General features: G+C 53.5%; 1 protein-coding gene across 1 annotated transcript; it reads right to left on the bottom strand.

The window, feature by feature from the left end:
• SCART1 (scavenger receptor family member expressed on T cells 1) lies at window positions 1-17,883 on the bottom strand (the record flags this gene model as incomplete). The annotated part of the gene is given in 22 exon segments (XM_081239705.1): window positions 1-120; window positions 7,974-8,057; window positions 8,210-8,307; window positions 8,418-8,472; window positions 8,743-8,841; window positions 9,037-9,440; window positions 9,514-9,582; window positions 9,726-10,004; window positions 10,007-10,033; window positions 11,836-11,961; window positions 11,964-12,149; window positions 12,225-12,562; window positions 12,684-12,993; window positions 13,397-13,691; window positions 13,693-13,709; window positions 14,448-14,568; window positions 14,570-14,704; window positions 14,708-14,742; window positions 15,418-15,589; window positions 15,593-15,663; window positions 15,666-15,719; window positions 17,601-17,883. Coding segments are annotated over 22 exon segments (3,378 nt in total).
• Window positions 17,884-18,122: the final 239 nt, after the last annotated feature.

Consider the following 18,122-nt stretch of genomic DNA (forward strand, 5'->3'; position numbering starts at 1 on the left):
TTACCGAGACTCCAAAGGAGATGCCAACACAGAGCGGTGGTGGGGCTTGGCAACAGAAGGGTCCCCCAAAGGGCAGTGATGCCTGTGGAAGCTGGATGGACCCAGAGAGAGGACCAGCCACTGCAGGACCCACCAGAGAGCCCAGAGGAGAGGCAAAAGGAAAAAGCCTAAAGCAAACTTGTCCTTTATTATCTTTCATATCATCCTTGGTATGTTGAAAAGAATGTATGAGGAATTCCTCATGTAAATCAAGGTATAAGAACAGTGAACACCAAGCAATCCACTGCTAATCCCAGAACGATCACCTCACTTCCAGCTGCACCTGCCTGCCTCTGTCCTGTCCCTGTGCCTCCAGAGGTGACCACTGCCCCGAATTTCCCTTCTGATATTCTCGGTGGTTTTCTTGCCAATGTTTTCACATTGTTTCATTTTTCTTATTTTTGAATTTCTAGAAGTGATTCCATCATTACCTCTAGGCACCCTGTGAGCTGTGGCTGGGGGTCAGTGACCAGGACTGTCCACTACCCATCAGATTATTCCCACGTTTCTGCTGCTGCAAAGAGTGGTGCTCATGCCATTTTCATGCATGCTTCCTGGAACACCTTGCAGGAACATCTCTAGGCCAGCAGTCTCAAGGGCTACGTGATACATGACACCATGTCACTTCTTAAGTGTTTGAACCCATTTAACTCTTACCAGGATGTCCGAGTGTTCCTGTCCATTCACAACACTTAATACTAACGGAGTTCTTAATTTTTACCCGACTAATGGACATAAAATGGTATTTAATTCTGGTCCCAATTTGCATTTCTCTGATTATGAATGAAGTAGAGAATCTCTTTATATATGTTTATTCATCAGACTTGTATCTTCTTCTGTAAAATGCCTACTCATGTACCTGCTCTTCTCTTGCGGTTTCTGTCTTATTCTCATGGTTTGTAGGTCTGCTTTATGTATTGTAGCTAATGACCCTTTTTCAGTTTTATGTGTTGCAATGATATTTTTCCTCTTTTTGGGCTTCCTTTTCACACTATCGCATTTTTTAAAAATAAGTGGATACTTGAAAATGATCGATCCTATGTTTTGGAGCACTTTTTTGGGCTTAAAAATCTGTCCTTGCCCTGGAAAGATCAGAAAGATAGTTGCCCATATTTAAAGTTTTACTTTTCACATTTACATCTTAAATCCATGTGGAACTGATTTTTGTGTATGGTAAGGGCTAAGGATAAAATCTGTTTTCCCCGTATAGATATTAATCATCCCAGGACAGTTAACTAGGTTTTATGGCTCGTACATGCAATTTAAGTGTGGCGCACAGACTGATGCTGTCTGTGAACGGTCTGCTCTGTCTGTGCTGAGACCAGGATGGAAACTGAGAGGAAGCAGTGACATAGAAACTTTGACATTGCTGTGCTTACCAAGCACATGATTTTTTTTCCAGTAAGTCACTTCTATTATGTTTTGAAAAAATATTGGCTCATAACAGGTTGCAAAATAACAAAAACCATGCAATACACCAACTCTTTACTACAGATAGTCAGAGAAGCACTGGCCCGAATGAGGCCCATTTATGTAAATGTTCAGGTAATGTTTGAAAAGTTACATGTGCTGTGATGGTGAGGTTATTCAAATGTCTTTCTTGCTATTAAAACTATTTGCTTGTTGACTTGACTTCATGATGGACAGAGCACTATCAATAGCTTCAGATCTCTCCCCGGAGGCCTGTCAGTTTTTATTTTAGAGACTTTGTGACTATTTTATCAGGTACATTGACGTTAGTATGCCTGATAATACCTTCTGCCTCATAATCTATTTTGTTTGACATTGACGTCGCTATGCTGGTTTCCTGTATAACGTATTAAAGACCAACTGGCAGAGACCAAAGGGTAACTTGTGAGACCAAAGGGTCACTGGTGGGGCTGCTGTTGGCTTACATACACCTGAAGCCTATTCCAGGGATGGGGGATTTGGGAACGAGACTTACATGTCTCACAAGAGACTATGGCCCAGTCTAACAATACACAATCTTCTTTAAATTTCACACCCCTCCCCTGAATGGGGGGACGTCAGCTAACCATCCAAGGAAACATGGGGTAATGAACTTGTCAGGGCCGTGCTGTTCATCATCCAGAAGAGTGACCCAACTTGCTGGCAATCCGTCTTCTCTCCTCCATCTCTGGCACACAAAACGACGTTCAGTTTTTTCAAAGATTAGGTAAGAAACAATGGAAACATTAAGAGGATTGGGAGAAATCTTGGCCACAAAGGAAAATTCACGTTGGGAGAAGTGATATGGTGAAAATAATGTATATGAGCAAAAAACTAATTGATGAATCTTCATTGGATATTTAAATGAAGAAACTAATATAGAGGAAGCCCATTTGAGTAAAATTAAATGGAAAAAAGTTAGACATAGTTTATACAGGAAACTGACCAACATATTAGACCATAGTAAATGAGTTCTAATGAAAAGTCATCAATGTTGGCACAATTCTGTTTTAAAAGTGCATATTTATGACAAAATGTCCTCTGAATTAAAATATCCTTACAGTGAAAATGCAGAGAATAAACATTCTGGCCCAAAGGTCTCTGGCCTTCCTTCCTTTTAAGTGTGGTCAGGGAGGAGAGCTTCAGCTGCAGTTGTGGGCTCCCTGGTTAAACAGCGAGGAGTGGGAGACCACTCATGGTTACACCGTGTTTCAGCTCTACAGCCTGCATTTTTCTAATCTAGTAAGTAGAGTTGTCTGGCACTTATCTAATCCCAGGTGCAATTAAATTTGCCCAAACACAGTGTTATCAATCCCAGAGGCACATCAGAATCAAGAGAGCTTTCAAAAAATACTGATTCCAGAATGCCCTAAAACGATCGCACTGGACTCTCTGGGGTAGGGGGCATGGGCACGAGGGAGAAGCCATGTGCAGCCAGGATGAAGAGCCCTGCCTCATAGACGACACCTGCCAGTGCTCTTCAATGGAGAGGATGGAGAGGTTGTACAAATGGCCCAAAGGAAATGGAAAGGATGAAGGAAAGGCACAGTGGGAGGGTCCCTGATGAAAGAAAAAAGGAAAGAGGAGCAATGGGTCCAGAGAATACAAAGAAGCATGAAGGAAGAGTGTGACTGAGAGGTGGAAACAGTCCATGCAAAGCCCATCTCAGTCGAAGCAGAAAAGGAAGAGCAGAGCACACCCAAGTCATTATTTCCTTTGCTATGACAGTGATGATAACAGTGACAGTGACAATAGTGATGATGGTGATGGTGGTGACGGTGTTGGTGATGGTGATGAAGATAACAATGACGACGATCACTAAGATCATAAGAGGCATCCATCTCAGGAAACTAGGCATTATTTTCTGGGCTTAAACCATGTTGGGGTCCAGATGCTTTCAATATATTTAACGTATTGGGAGGGTTCATAAGCAGAAAGGCTGACTGTTTTATCAATAGCACCAGAAATAAAACTCTACCTGAAGTGCCAGAGTTTATATCTTGCTTTTTCTTTAACACTGTGGTTATTTATGAGGATAATCTGTAATACACTGTGTAAGCTAATGTGTGCCAAGAGACAACCCTGCACAGTTTAGACTCCTGGGGAGCATGTCAGGAGGCAACTTTTGCAGGGAGCTGAATAAGGAACTATCTCAAGAGTTAGGTCAACCTGCCAAAGTCCACATTTAAGCGATGCTGATGGCATTCTGTGTAAAGCTAGTGATACGGTGCTTCTGATAGTAAGGTTGGGAATGTCATCAACAGATATGTCTCAAAAGTTCTGCTTTGTCATTAATTTGATTTCAGTTCCTAACTAAAGAAGATTGGAGGAATTATCTTTTAACTACTTCTAACTCTTGATTTTTGAAAGAATGTGGAGTACAACGTGTTTATATTTTATAATTTGCTAAGATTTACTTTGTTATTTTTCAAAATTCTCATATGTAAGATCGGCTTCTCTTTCTTTTGCTGTACAGGTCTATGAATTTTAATACCAGTAGTTTTGTGTAACCACCACCGCTATGACCAGGTACAGAGCAGTTGTATCATCTCAAAAACTTCATCCTGATATTCCCTTACAGTCCAACAAGCGCCCGCCTCCTTCTCATAACTCCAGCCAACAGCTGCTCGGCTCTTGGTCACTATAGTTTTTTTTTGATGGATGTCATATAAATGGGCTCACTGAATGTAACCTTTTGGGACTGGATTATTTCACATAACAAAACGCCTTTGAGATCCATGCAAGTGGTTGTTAGTGTCAATAGCTCATATAATATATATATAATTTTTCATTTTATGTTTTCTTACTTTATGTATAATACTTCATGTTTCTGCATTTAAATAATTTGAATTAAAACGACAAGAGTTAAGAGTTGTATCTTTATAAATCAACATTTTATTTGATGTTACTTATTATATTTATACTTTTTCTATTTGAGTTGTATTAAATATTTAGCTTCACTGATTTTTTAAAAAGTTTTGTGAATTCAGAACTTAAAAATTTTTAATGTTAATATTGTTATTTTGGTATTACTCAAAATAAATACAGAAACAAAACACTGTTATTGCTATTTTGCTTGGGAATTTCATTCTTTACAAGAAACCGTGACCCTAAAGGTAGTCTCTTAAAAATTAATTCAGATCAGAAATTCTCCAGATTTCATCTGTATTGACCTTTTTCAATATTCTGAGCTATAAGTGAGAACCCAAGCAACCAACATGACGGTAGAGACAGAATATTCTGTTCAGCACGCCCAAGTATACCCAGGCTCGGAGAGCCTTCAGCAAGTTCACTGGGAAGAGTCTCAACTGGCTACAAGCTGAGTGATAAAATGACAATTTATTGAGTATGCTATCTGTCCAGAGAAGCAAGGGGGTGTGGGTCCCCCGAGGACCTTCTGATCCTGTGGTGCTGGAGGGACCTTGTGAAGTGGGCTGTGCCCTGCCCTGCGGGGCCCTGCGTGGGGCACATGGACCCTCCTCCACCTACCCCTGGAAGGGGAGTCTTTGGAAAAATGAGGAAAAGAGGCAGTGATTGGTGAGCATAAAATACCGTTGTGACATTCAATATCAGTGCAGCACAGGCAGTATTTAGACCTGAATCTAGGTGATCATTTTCTCCATCATCGAACCTTATTTCTACCGTGAACCCACTTTACCTGCCTTAGGGTGATCATGGCCACATCTGTTTTCCTTCCTCCTGGGCATTTCTGCGGTGTCATGTGTGGGTCCCAGGTGTCAGCATCAACCCCCCGCTGGTCTTGGCAAGTGATGCTTGCAGGTGAGTCCCCTCAACTTGGGAACAAGACCTCTCAGGTCCCCAGCCTTCTCTGTTATTTTCCACCCCCTCCTTAGAAGGTGTTAAGTTTCTCCATTGCTAAGTCTAAGCGGTGGAAAGCATTGCCACAGTCACTTCTACTGTTGGACAGAGTGGGTCCGGGTGGGGCTGACTGCACGGGCTGCCCCTCTCTGGGGGCAAACCACGGGCCTCGCCAGCCTCGTGTCCCCGAGGTGTGAGGCAGCAGGCAGGGCCGGGGCCCTGCTAAGTGACCCCCCACCTGCGTGTCTGCGCTGCTCCCCGAGGCTTCCGATCTTCCTGGGGGTGGAGGGAAGCATCTCTTGTCTGGGCACCAGCCTCAGATCCCCTGGTGATTTGCCTTTGGCCTCACAAAGCTCTGACTTTTTGTTGTTGATACAAGTAGCAGGTTTGTATTTTAATTCCAAGCTGCATGCTGACACTTTTCATTTTTTGCTGGTTTGCTTCTTTCATGATAACGGACCACTTCACGACTTACTGACTGTTGCCTAAATGGTAAAAGGGTTAGAATAAAAGAAACACTAGGAATGAAACATCAATCTCCCTACATTCTCTGAAGGAAGTTTTATTTGATTGAACATGTTTATCTGAAGGGACCCATTATTCATCTGTGAATCACCAAGAACAAGATCCAAGTTGTGGTCAAAGAGACAGTTGACAAGATGAAAAGACAACCCTCAGAATGGGAGAAAATATTTGCAAATGAAGCCACTGACAAAGGATTAATCTCCAAAATTTACAAGCAGCTCATGCAGCTCAATGTCGAAAAAACCAACAACCCAATCCAAAAAGGGGCAGAAGACCTAAAGAGACATTTCTCCAAAGAACACATACAGATGGCCAACAAACACATGAAAAGATGGTCACATCACTAATCATTAGAGAAATGCAAATCAAAACCACAATGAAGTCTCACCTCACACCGGTCAGAATGGCCATCATCAAAAAATCTACAAACAATAAATGCTGGAGAGGGTGTGGAGAAAAGGGAACACTCTTGCACTGTTGGTGGGAATGTAAATTGATACAGACACTATGGAGAACAGTATGGAGGTTCCTTAAAAAACTAAAACTAGAACTACCATATGACCCAGCAATCCCACTACTGGGCATATACCCTGAGAAAACCATAATTCAAAAAGAGTCATGTACCAAAATATTCATTGCAGCTCTATTTACAATAGCCAGGAGATGGAAGCAACCTAAGTGTCCATCGACAGATGAATGGATAAAGAAGATGTGGCACATATATACAATGGAATATTATTCAGCCATAAGAAGAAATGAAACTGAGTTATTTGTAATGAGGTGGATGGACCTAGAGTCTGTCATACAGACTGAAGTAAGTCAGAAAGAGAAAAACAAATACTGTATGCTAACACACATATATGGAATCTGAAAAAACGGTACTGATGAACCTAGTGGCAGGGTGGGAATAAAGACGCAGTCATAAAGAATGGACTTGAGGACACGGGTGGGGGAGGGGAAGGTGGGACGAAGTGAAAGAGAGGCATGGACATATACACTACCAAATGTAAAATAGATAGCTAGTGGGAAGCAGCCGCATAGCACAGGGAGATCAGCTCGGTGCTTTGTGACCACCTAGAGGGGTGGGATAGGGAGGGTGGGAGGGAGATGCAAGAGGGAGGAGATATGGTGGTATATGTATATGTATAGCTGATTCACTTTGTTGAACAGCAGAAACTAACACAACATTGTAAAGCAATTATACTCCAATAAAGATGTAAAAAAAAAAAAACTAACAAAAAAAAAACCCTTAAAAACATGACTCTACGAGGGTGGCGTCCTTGAGAAGCAGCCAGACGTCTGACAGCAGAGGAGTGAATGAGCGATGGAAGAACACATGAAGGACACCAGGCGGCCACTGAGAGCCATAGCGTGGACGAGCCAGCACGCTAGCTGCATGTTTTAGGTGGGAAACCCCCAGGAACACAGAACGCGCACTGGTGCGCTGCTGTCGAGCATGCTCACATCTCTGCATGTGTGCAAAGAAAAGCTCTCAGTGGATATAAGCCAAGCTGCTCAGGCAGCCTTTTCTGAGTGATAGAATAAGTGATTTTCATTTTCTTTCTTTGTTCTCCAAGTTTTTGAATGTGTATTATGTTGTAAGCAGAATAAGATCAATAAAGGTTGCTTTCCAAAAGATTTGCCACAGAACCAGTTTTACAAAGAGCAGCTCTGGTTTTCAGATGAGTGTGGAGGAGACGAGGGGTTTCCAGAGGAGGCGGGGCCCCTGCAGGACCCTCTGCGCAGCAGCTCCAGCTCCCCCCAAACCACAGCCTGCACCGTGCACTGAGCCACACCCCCAGCTAGGACCTCAGGGACACGGGGACCTGCAGCAGCATCGGTGGTATCCCCAGTGCACTTCACTCCCAAGATGCCTAATCAATACCCTCCAAGTGGACTGAGAGGGCTGGGAGCCCTCAGGAAAGAGCTCAGCACTCAGCTCTGGATGGGGATGCAGCCGGGGTGCCGGGGGTAGGCGAAGGGAAAGCCACGCCGAGGGAGGGGAGGTGCATCCTTCCCGAAGTCCCAGCCCTCTCTGACGGCTGGGCTGACACCCTTATTCTGCTCAGACCCTCATCACCTCATTTCCTGCCAGCTCACTCTTTCCTCCAACCCCAGGGACACCCCCGCCCCCCGCACACCTTCCCCCATTCCAGGCCCCCGAGGAGGTCCAGCGGGCGGCAGCAAGCCAAGCTGGCCAACTCTTGGGAGCCAGTGGGCAGGCCCTGAACATGCACAGGGGTGCAGCGTGGGCTCAGACGTCCAGGAAAGCCGTCTGTCCCCCAAGGCTCTGTCAGGAGTTGCTCCAGAACCTGGTGACGTGCCCTCCTCACTCCACTTCGCCCCAGAGGCCCCGTCCAGCCTCTCTGCACGTTACCCTGGTCATCTCCCTCATCAGCGCTTCCTGTCCAAGAGAGACCTTCACATTCACCTTCTCCAGCCTCATGTTCCTTGAGACCACAAGCAGCATCTCTCCTACAGGCCAGGGAAGTGGGGCACAGGGGAAGGGCTGGGAGGCGAGAGGCAGTGCTCAGAGAGACTCCAAGGGCCCAGCACCAGAGGTGGCCGCAACAGGCTGGCCAGACCCTGAGGGTAAACACGGAGGGGTAGGTGGTAATCGATGGCAGCGCTGGACGGACCCTGCAGAGGAGGGAATCACAGGAGAATTAAACCTGGTCTTTCCCAGGATGCTGAGATGGGAGAGTGGGAGTCCAGAAAGATCCAGATATGGGTGGGTCTGGTCATTTGCAAATGGATACCAGATCCACACAGGGAAGAGGACGCAGGGAAACTTATTTCCCAGAGAGAATGTGGGCATGGGGGATGTGGTCAGGGAGGTGTGGTCACAACGGGCTTGGTGGGGGCATCAGGGCAGGACAGCTGTGAGTGTTGGGGATCCTGGCACAATACCTGCGCCAGGCCGAGCACTGTCTGCAGATGAAAGGACAGGTGGCCAGGAGGTGGTTCATCAGGGACCGCCCACACATACACACGCACACACCAGGAGAACTGTGCGGGCAAGAGGCCATGGGTGAAGACAGCTGAAGACACTCAGAGCCCACCTCGGGCCAGGGCAAGGCAGAGAGAGGACCAGAAACAGAACCTGGACCATGGTGGGCATCTGAGAAATGTCTGAGATGAATTATGGATGAAAGATTTAATAACTCTCTTTAAGAAACGAAGAAAATGAAAGTCCCCAGGCACACTGGCCTCTCCCCCCTCCCGGTCTCGCTGATGTCCCCCCATGGTCGGCTCGCGGTCAGCACGTCCCAGGGCAGAGGCCGCCAGGGTCTTCCTTCCCAGACTGATCTGCAAGGAGCCCTGCCCACAGTCTCCGCGTCCCCATGGCTCCATAGGGCAGCCCCACAGGGACGCCTCACTGCCCTGGCACCCCACCTCATCCAGCCACACAGGCCCAGAGCCCGGCCAGAAGGCGGCCCCTGTCAGGGCACCCACAACCCAGCCGCAGCCCAGCTGGTGGCACACGACCTCGGCGTCCGCCAGGTCCCAGGAGTCGTCGCACACGGTGCCCCAGGAGCCGGCGTGCCAGAGCTCCACACGGCCTGAGCAGTGGTCCTCACCCCCGCGCACGTGCAGTGCCCCCTCCTCTGCAAATGGGGCTGTGGTCACCACGGGGCAGGACCCGATGCAGAGCGGACAGGGAAGTGATGGGAGGGTTACCTGGGCAGCTGTCGGTCGAGGAGCAATTGAGGGCCTCCCCAGAATCCTGCGTTGATATCTCTGACAATCCTACTGGAATAAACAGTGGCCCTCCCAGTGTAAATGCCCTGAGAAGCCTCAGAATGAAGCTTGTGGAGCCCAAGTGACCCCATGGGTCAATGGCAGCCCCTGCGGATGATTTGTTGGGCCCCCCAGAGACCACCAGAGCCCACCTGCACAGGTGATCCAGACCTCCTCCCCACGGGTGCAGGAGCGTGGGTGCCACGGGGCCGAGGGGCACTGCCACAGCGTAGAGTTTTGCAGCCTGCGGCACTGGATGTTATCCACCCAAGAGGTGCCCAGGTTAGTGTGGATGGGCCTGTTCTCCAGCCAGCCCTGCTCCCCACAGCCCAGCTGCTTGCAGATGATGGACAAGGAGGTGTCCTTCAGGGCATTACTGCACACGGTGCCCCACGTCCCATTGTAAAACACATCCAGCCACCCAGCACAGCGCCACCTCGCAGCCTCAGGGCCACTGACCCTGGAAAACAATCACACTCAGGCCAGGGAAATCTCTGAAAGAGGAGGCTGAAACCAGGGGTGTCCCAGCACCAAGACCGATGCCAAGCAAGGGCATCTGACCCAGCGGGTCCCTGGCATCCACCTCACAGCGACTCCACATTCTCATCCATTTCCACCCCAAAGATGGGAGCAGTTGACCACAGGTAACCAGATTTAATCCCCAGCTGTAACACCTTAGTCAGCAGGCATCAGCTGATTGTCCAGAAATCTATCCTTGGAAATCACTCGAAATACAGAATAACCCTTTTGCACAACATGATCAATTTAGCAGTGATTATAAATATTAAAAAATTCAAAAACAGGAAATAGCCCAATCTCTGAGTTTGGACACAGCACTGGCCCTGGCTGGTCAGCACCTAAGTAGTGTCTTGTTACCCTTGAGCAGTGTGAGTCCAACAAAAGAGTGACGTAGCAAGTAGACTATAACGTCACCACGTAGTGGAGCATGAGACGACCCTCTAAAATTATGTCACAGGGCCTGTAATTCATCAAAAAAAATACATATACGGGGATAAATCGAGGAATTTGGATATGAAATGCATCTGACAGGACCGTAACTAATTAAAACAAACTTTAAAAAACAACAGAAGGAACTACATCTCTGATAGATTACAAAAGTGGCCACTAAGATCCCTGCCTGTATCCGTGCCTCCGGCACTGAGTCTATTTCCCAGCCTTGCATCTGGGCTGGGCTTGGGACTTCGGCCAACCAAATGAGTGCGGTAAGAGTGACCAGCGGCTTCCACTCCTGGGCCTCAAGAGTGCCTTGCCTGCCTCTGCTCCCACCTGTGGAACCCTGCTGCCAGGCTGAATCGTGACGACAGAGCATCCCCACCCCTGCCAACAGCCAGTCCCCCAGTAGAGGCCTGTCAGCCAGCAAGTGCCCACAGCACAGAGGAAGGAGCAACTTCAAGGAAACTGAAAACAGAGTGGAAGTTAAAATGTACATCTAGGAACAGGAAGACCAGAAATGACAGCAAAACAAAGCAGCCATGTGGACAGCACCTAGAGACGTCTTCTCAGGAAGCGTGAGAAAAGAGCAGAGCCCCGCCCCCCTGCCCCCAATAAATTAAAAGGATGGGAAGAGCCAAAATAATGAGCCTGTTACCAAAAAAAGAAATGGGATGATTGAAATAGACACAGTCATCTAAGACAGCTGAGAAAGTTGAAGAAAACTTTCCTAAAGCAAAAATAGGAGCCAAAATCAATGAGAAGAGGCCACACTGGGCTGCCCACCCCGCCCCGGAGGGCCACCTGGAGATGCCAGAGGAGGCAGGACTGGCCAGACGCCCCCAGCATGTGACGAAATCCCATCATCAAGAATAATCACACCCAGACAAGATCCACCGAAAAAGCCTCAGATATATATGAGCTGAAACACCAGCAACCTTCGTGCACTGCCTTAAAAATACTCCGGAAAAAGTCATCCAGCACACTAAAATATGGGTCAAAATTAAGAATTCAAGACAGGGAAACCTCAAGCACAGATGTGAGATGAGCTTGTGAGGAGGGGAGCAGAGACCCCGTCACACCCCAGGGCCCCTCCCGACCCCCCAGCGCAGCGCAAAGAAGAGGGTGCTAGTCACGCAGCATCCCTGCAGCAAGAGGGCACTGTAGCAGTGAAGTGAGAAGTTTCCCAAACCAGGAAGGGAACAGCCCTGGAATCTGAGGAAAGCACGTGGGCATTATTTTACTCACTAACACAGCGCTGCCACTGGAAACCCAGCCGCCCTGGGAGGGGACTCGGGTCTCAGCACCCACCTGAGCAGAAGACGCCGGCGTCCTCCTTGTGCCCGCAGCCGTTCCGGCCCCAACCCCCCGACGGGCACCGCCACAGCGCAGACTCTTGGCCCTCACAGCCCAGCTCGTCCATCCAGATGCGCCCGTCCCGGCCCCGAAGTGCACGGCCCCTGGGGCGCTGAGCGCGTGGCCGCAGCCCAGCTGCCGGCAGACCACGTGGGCATCCCGCAGGTTCCAGCCGTCGTCACACACGGTGCCCCACGCGCCCCGCTGAAGCACCTCCACGAGCCCGGCACAGTGGCCCAGCCCCGTGGCCAGCCGAACCCGGCGGCTCCCTGCGGAGGGAGAGACCAAGTCAGGGCGGCCGCGCCCCACGGAAGAGGGGGATGGGGGGCCGGGCCCGCACTCACAGGAGCACACGACTCCCGCGTCCCACGATGCCCCCGCGGACACCAGCGGGGACGCGGACACGTTGCACTGCGTCAGGCGGGTCTCGGTGCCCAGACAGCGCGCGGGGCTCAGCCCCAGCCGGACAGCCCCGCGCCGGGGCGCCGGCGCCTCGTAGGCTCGCTCAGGCCCTCCGCACTCCAGCTGCCGGCACACGACAGCCGCGCCGCGCAGATCCCATGCGTCGTCCAGGACGCAGCCCCACACCCCATCCAGGGACACCTCCACGCGGCCATCACAGCGGCTCTGTCCGTCCCTCAGCCGCAGGGTGTCAGGGAGCCCAGGGGAGGGAGGCAGGACACTGCGGGGGCCAGCGAGGTGCCAGCGGGAGGGATCCCGGCCTGTACAGGGGAGAGGACGGCCCCTCCCAGCACAGCCCCGTCCACTCTCAGCGTCCCTCTCTGTCCCACGCTCTTGCTGACCCACCTGAGCAGACCGCGGTGGCCGCGTTGCCAGGGACACAGGCCGGGGCGCCCAGGGTGCTCATTGGGCAATTCCACAAATAGGGCTCTGTCCCCACACAGTGAAACACGTCGGGCCAGATGGTTGAGTCCCCGTCCCCAAAATGGCCTCCTGGGTGTGTGGACACCGCGTTGCCACAGTTGAGCTGGCAGCAGAGGACCGTGGCATCTGCTAAGTTCCAGTGGGCGGCACAGAGGGGTGCCCAGGCCCCCTGAACCTGGAGCTCCACACGCCCCTCGCAGGCGCTGCTGCCATTGACCAGCTGGAGCTCTGGGGACAGGAGAGAGTGTCAGCGACTCCCCACCTGCAGGCCCACCACATGGCGGTTTCTTCCTTTCACACCCGGTGTGAGGGTCTCGGAGAGCCCTAGCTCTGGCCAGCTTCCCACACACCTCAGCCTCAGCTTCCCGCTCATACGTCTCTGAGGGGGCCAGGCTCTGTGGTGCAGCCTTGGGGCTCCCACCCCTCTATGACCAAAAGTCCTCCCTCCCCCTCCTCCCTCCCTCAACGCGCAGAAGCAACCCTTCCTTCAGTGGGAACATGCACACCCTCCTGGCGGGCGGCACCTTAGGAGCTGGGAGAGAGCACCTCCCGGGGTGGGGGGAGAGTCACAGAGGGAGGCTGGCAGGAAGGAGGAAGGGCCCAGCCTCAGAGCCCACCCTTCTGACCTCACCTGAGCACCTGAGCCCAGCGTCCTGGCCATGCCCACACTGGTGCCCGGGCCCCCGAGGGCAGTGGAACAACAGAGACTCGTTGGCCACACAGCGGAAGGCCTCCATACACATGAGCCCCGAGCCCCAGCCGAAGTGGGCGCCCCCGGGTGTGGACACGGCCACGCCACACTGCAGCTCCCGGCACACCACATGGGCCGTGAACAGGTCCAGGTCGGCGTCACAGACACTGCCCCAGGTCAGGCCGTGCCTCACCTCCAGGCGCCCAGCGCAGGGGTGGTCGCCGCCCGCCCGCAAGCCGGGCCTCCGTGTGTCCTGGGGAAGGAGACAAACCCTGTTAGGGACAGGTGTCTCCGGTAACAGCTCAGCCTGGAGCCCCACCCGTGGACCCTGAGAGGCGCCAGCCAGAGTGGACCATCTGCACCCAACAGTGGGTCTGCCAATCAGTGGGCAGGAACTGATGGCTGGAGGCCCGCCGTGTCCCCACCCAGAACAGAGCTCACAGGGGCCACACAACCTCTGCCTGCCCAGGCAGTGGCATCAAGGCCCTCCAGGTCCCAGAGGCAAGGTCAATCACCCTTCAGGCCACAGAGCACTGCCCCCTTGGGGCACCAAGGAGAGCGGACAGTATACCTCATTTTCACCCAGAAAATAGCCACAGGGTCTAAGAGGCCCGATTCACTCTCACAGACTAGAGATGCGGCTGAGAAGGAAACTCACTACACAACCCTGACTTGCATTAAGACACACAACAGTCACAGCCAGAATAGCACAGACGCTGCAGACGGCCAGGGCCCCACCCGCCCGGGGCTTCTGAGCCCACACCTCAGGGTCCTGCTCACCTGGAGCTGCTGGTGGGGCACCTGCTGTGAGCGCCCACCCCACCCCATGCTGTGCTCTCAGAACCTCTAGGTCTCTAGGTCCAAAGTTGGTATGAGCTACAGAGAGTCAGGCCTTCGGGAGACCCTCGCAGGGCGCCACCCCGCTGCTGCAGCCCCCCCACCCCACTCCCTGCTGTCCCTGAAACCCCGCAGCGTGGAGGAACGGCCTCACCTGAGCAGATCACCTGGGCATCTCGCCGGAAGTCGCAGCCACTGCGGAACTTGTTCAGTCTGCAGTTCCGGATGGTCTGCTCAGTGCCCCCGCAGGCCATGTACTCCCTGGCAACGCCCCCCATCTCGGCGGGGGGCCTGCAGCGCCGGGCCGCACCCCAGCTCCCGGCAGAACACCGTGGCCTCCTCCTGGTGCAGGCCACAGAGGTGGTCCACCGCGCTCACATTCCTGATTTCAGGGAGCCCCGCACAGGGGCTTCAGCCCTTCACCAGCCGGACCTCCCGGAAAGTGCCGTCTGCAAAGCACACGCGGCATTGCGCAGGGTGCACGCTCCGTTGGCCACGCGGCCTCGGTGACCAGCCACGCCCACCAGGCGCCGGCCCGGGGCCCAGGCCCGCCCTGCGCCTCCCCTGAGGGGGTCAGCGCTGGGCAGGCTCAGAGGCCCTGCCTGGGTCAGCGACCTCTGGAACATCCTCATTGGTTTTCAACACAGGCACCTGCATCCCTGCTTTGCTCTGGGGCCCACAGACCACGCTGCCGGTCATCTCAGAGACAGGACGTAAAGCGCCCAGACACAGCTGAAGACCCTCCAGACCTCCAGGGAAAGTATTTGCGTTGGCAACGGTGATGAGATGCCTGCGCGGCCGCTGGGGCCCCACCCTTCTGCCTGCTTCTCCATCCCCTCACCGCTCTTCTACCTGCTCCTTCGTTCCCTCTCAGTCTCTCCCTGGACAGCAGACCCCATGCAGCAGGGTTTTGTACGGTTTACTCACAGCTACATCCCCAGTACCCAGAGCACTGCTTTGTAAATAAGGTATTTGCTGAGCAAAAAACAGGACTCCTAACACAGGAGGAATGGAGAGATGAGAGGTGGCCTGTCTTAAGGGGTCAGATGGTTCTGGGGCCCCCACCAGAGAGCCCCACCCCCGACCCTCCCTTCTCCTCCCCCCACCCCCCACCCGTGACTTACTGGAACACAGAGCGACCACCACCCACTCGTAGGGGCACTGGCTCCGCGCCCACGCCCCCAGGCTGCACCCCCAGAGAGAGGACTCATCGCCCCTGCAGGACACGTTGTGGAGCCAGGGCCGCACCACCTCTCCAGGCAGCGGGACGTATTTGGGGGCACCTACGGCACGGCCTCAGCCCAGCTGCCTGCAGACCGGCGTCCACTCCTGGTTGCACACTTGTCCCCACTCCCCTTCGTGCCGGACCACACCACCCCGTCACACAGACCGTGCCTATAGGCCAGCTTCAGGTCGCTGGGTCCACCTGCAGACGGAACAGGCCAGGGGCAGGGGTCGGCAACAGCCGTGAGTGGGTGGCGAGGATGCCTGTGTTTGCCTGGGGCTGCCTCCGAGGAAGCCCTTGCTCCGAGGCCTCAGCGCAAAGCCAGGCACCCCAACCCCCAGCAGGGCGGCCCAGAAAGGTGATGGGGCGGGGCCCCTGTGTGCCCTGTACAGCCCCAAGTGTCCTCTCCTACCCTCCTCGGCCCACTGGAGCCCCCATGTCGTGGGTGACCTCACCCCCCAGGCATGGAAGTCCCCTTGTCCTCCTCTGCCTGAAGCTGCAGGCTCCCCCTACCACCCACCCCAGCCTCCAGCCAAAGGTCATTGCCCAGCTTCCACCAGAGGCCCTGCAGCCCCCCGTCTTCCTCGTTCACTCCTACCCCACCCCCGTGGCTGCCCACCACCCGTCCAGCTCGCTTTCCTCGGGGCCACCTCCTGAGTCTCTGAGGGTCTCAGCTGCCCCCTGACCTTCCTGTCTCAACGGGATGATCAGGGACGCATCCCCCTAACCACGTCCCTTCTAGGCTTCTGCACCTGGGTCTTTCCGGCACAGCCCCAGGCAGGCCCCGCCCATCAGCCCCTGGACCCTCTGTCCTCGCCACCGCATCCTGGGCTGATGCAGGGAAATAAAACACCTCCACGGGGACAGGTATGTCCCAGCCTGTACCACCCCAGACCACCTCCAGGGCCTGTCTTGGACTCATGGGGGGAGGAGAGAGAGGGAAGACCCCCCACTCCCCCAGGACAGAGGAAGGCACATTCCTCACACCTCCCACCCAGGGCCCTCATCCATCACTGCCGCCCCTCCCCCCAAACCCCCTCATCCCCCCACCCCTTCTTCTCTGGACGTAAATGTGCACGGCATCTGCCATTTTAACACAAAACAGGACCCCTCCCACCAGCCCGCATCACTGTCTTCTTCAGAACTCAGCCCTTCACGCCCTCCATCATCGCCACCCAGATCCTCACCCCAACCCCAATGCACCCCTTCTGTCCAGCTCGTGGTCACCTCCTTGCTGGACCCTGGATCAACCTGCCCAGTGACGTTTCCTTCCATCAGCTTCCAAAGCACTGCATGCTGCTACTCTCGCCTGCACCACCCCCAGCCCCAACACAACTGGCATGTGTACGAACACGATTGCTCACACTTTCTCTCACACGCATAGCTGCCCACGCTCCACATTCACACACTCACCCACTCATCACGGCGCCCACGCCACCACATGCAGATCCCTGGGGCTCACTCTCACCTCCAGCCTCTCCATGCGGTTCCTCTGGCAGGACCCCTCTCTATAGCTTCCTGCCCGTGACTTAGCCTCTTGGCTTCTAGACCCAGCTGCCCCCCCAACCACCCCCACCCTGATGTGGCATCTCTGGGACTGTGGCTCTCCTCTATGGCCCAGCACCAAGCTCTGTGCTCACCCTCATGTCCAGGTGCTGCCAGCTTTCACACTCCCCCACCTACCCCCTGCCCTGTCCCAGGGGAAGGAGAGGGGGCAGTCCCCTGCAGAATCCATCAGCACCCCCTGTCGATCTGGGTCGTTGGGACTAGTTGCTGGCCATATCCCCTCATTCCATCTGGGCTCTGGCCCAGCCCTGCACTCTGGACTCTGAGCGGTGGGGCTGGGGGCTCTGGGCTCACCCTGGTACTGAACCTGTTCAATCAGTGTAGGGACAAGCGTCTCCAGGGGTCTGCATTTGGAGCCCACGTACCCTCCTGCCCTAGGATGTGCCCCTGCTTTTGGCTGAGCAAGACCCCGGCAGACAGCTGGTCACAACAGGGGGTACTCAAACCCCAGGGCCTCAGTGTCTATGAAGTCTCTGCCTCCAGAAGGTTCCATGGATGAAGGAAGGAGAAACTTACCAGTGGGGACTGCCCTGACAGTGAAGAGAAGGATGCTGAGCCCCAAAGCCCAGAGAGCTGCCCTCGTGGCCCCGCAGTCCCAGGGCCTCAGCCAGCTCCCACCACTCAGCTGGGACAGGTAGAGGTCATGGTCCAGAGCCAAATATACAGAAGCAGAGCTGCCAGTGGCCTCCCGGGACCAATGGGACAGCAAGGGCCTTTCCAGAGTGTATCCGTGGCTCTCTCTCTCCGTCTGGGTGCTGAGCAGCCAATGGCCTTGGCGGCCCTGAGCGCCACCAGACATGAGCGAGGGGCCCAGGCTGTGGGTTTCCTCCTGGCTGATAACTGCTGATGGGTAGCTTCACTCAGACCCCACAGTCAGGCAGGTGGTCTGATCAGCCCATAGCCACAGCAGCAGCGAAGCCCTGCCCTCCACCCAGGCCATTGGCTTCAGCTCCCCACTGTGGGTGGTGACACAGTGACACCAGACATCATGGGGACCAGCAGGGAAGATGTAGGAGCCCCACAGCACAGAAGAACAAG

This window comes from Mesoplodon bidens (assembly GCF_964165515.1).
Source record: "Mesoplodon bidens genome assembly, chromosome: 1".
NCBI lineage: Eukaryota > Metazoa > Chordata > Mammalia > Artiodactyla > Ziphiidae > Mesoplodon > Mesoplodon bidens.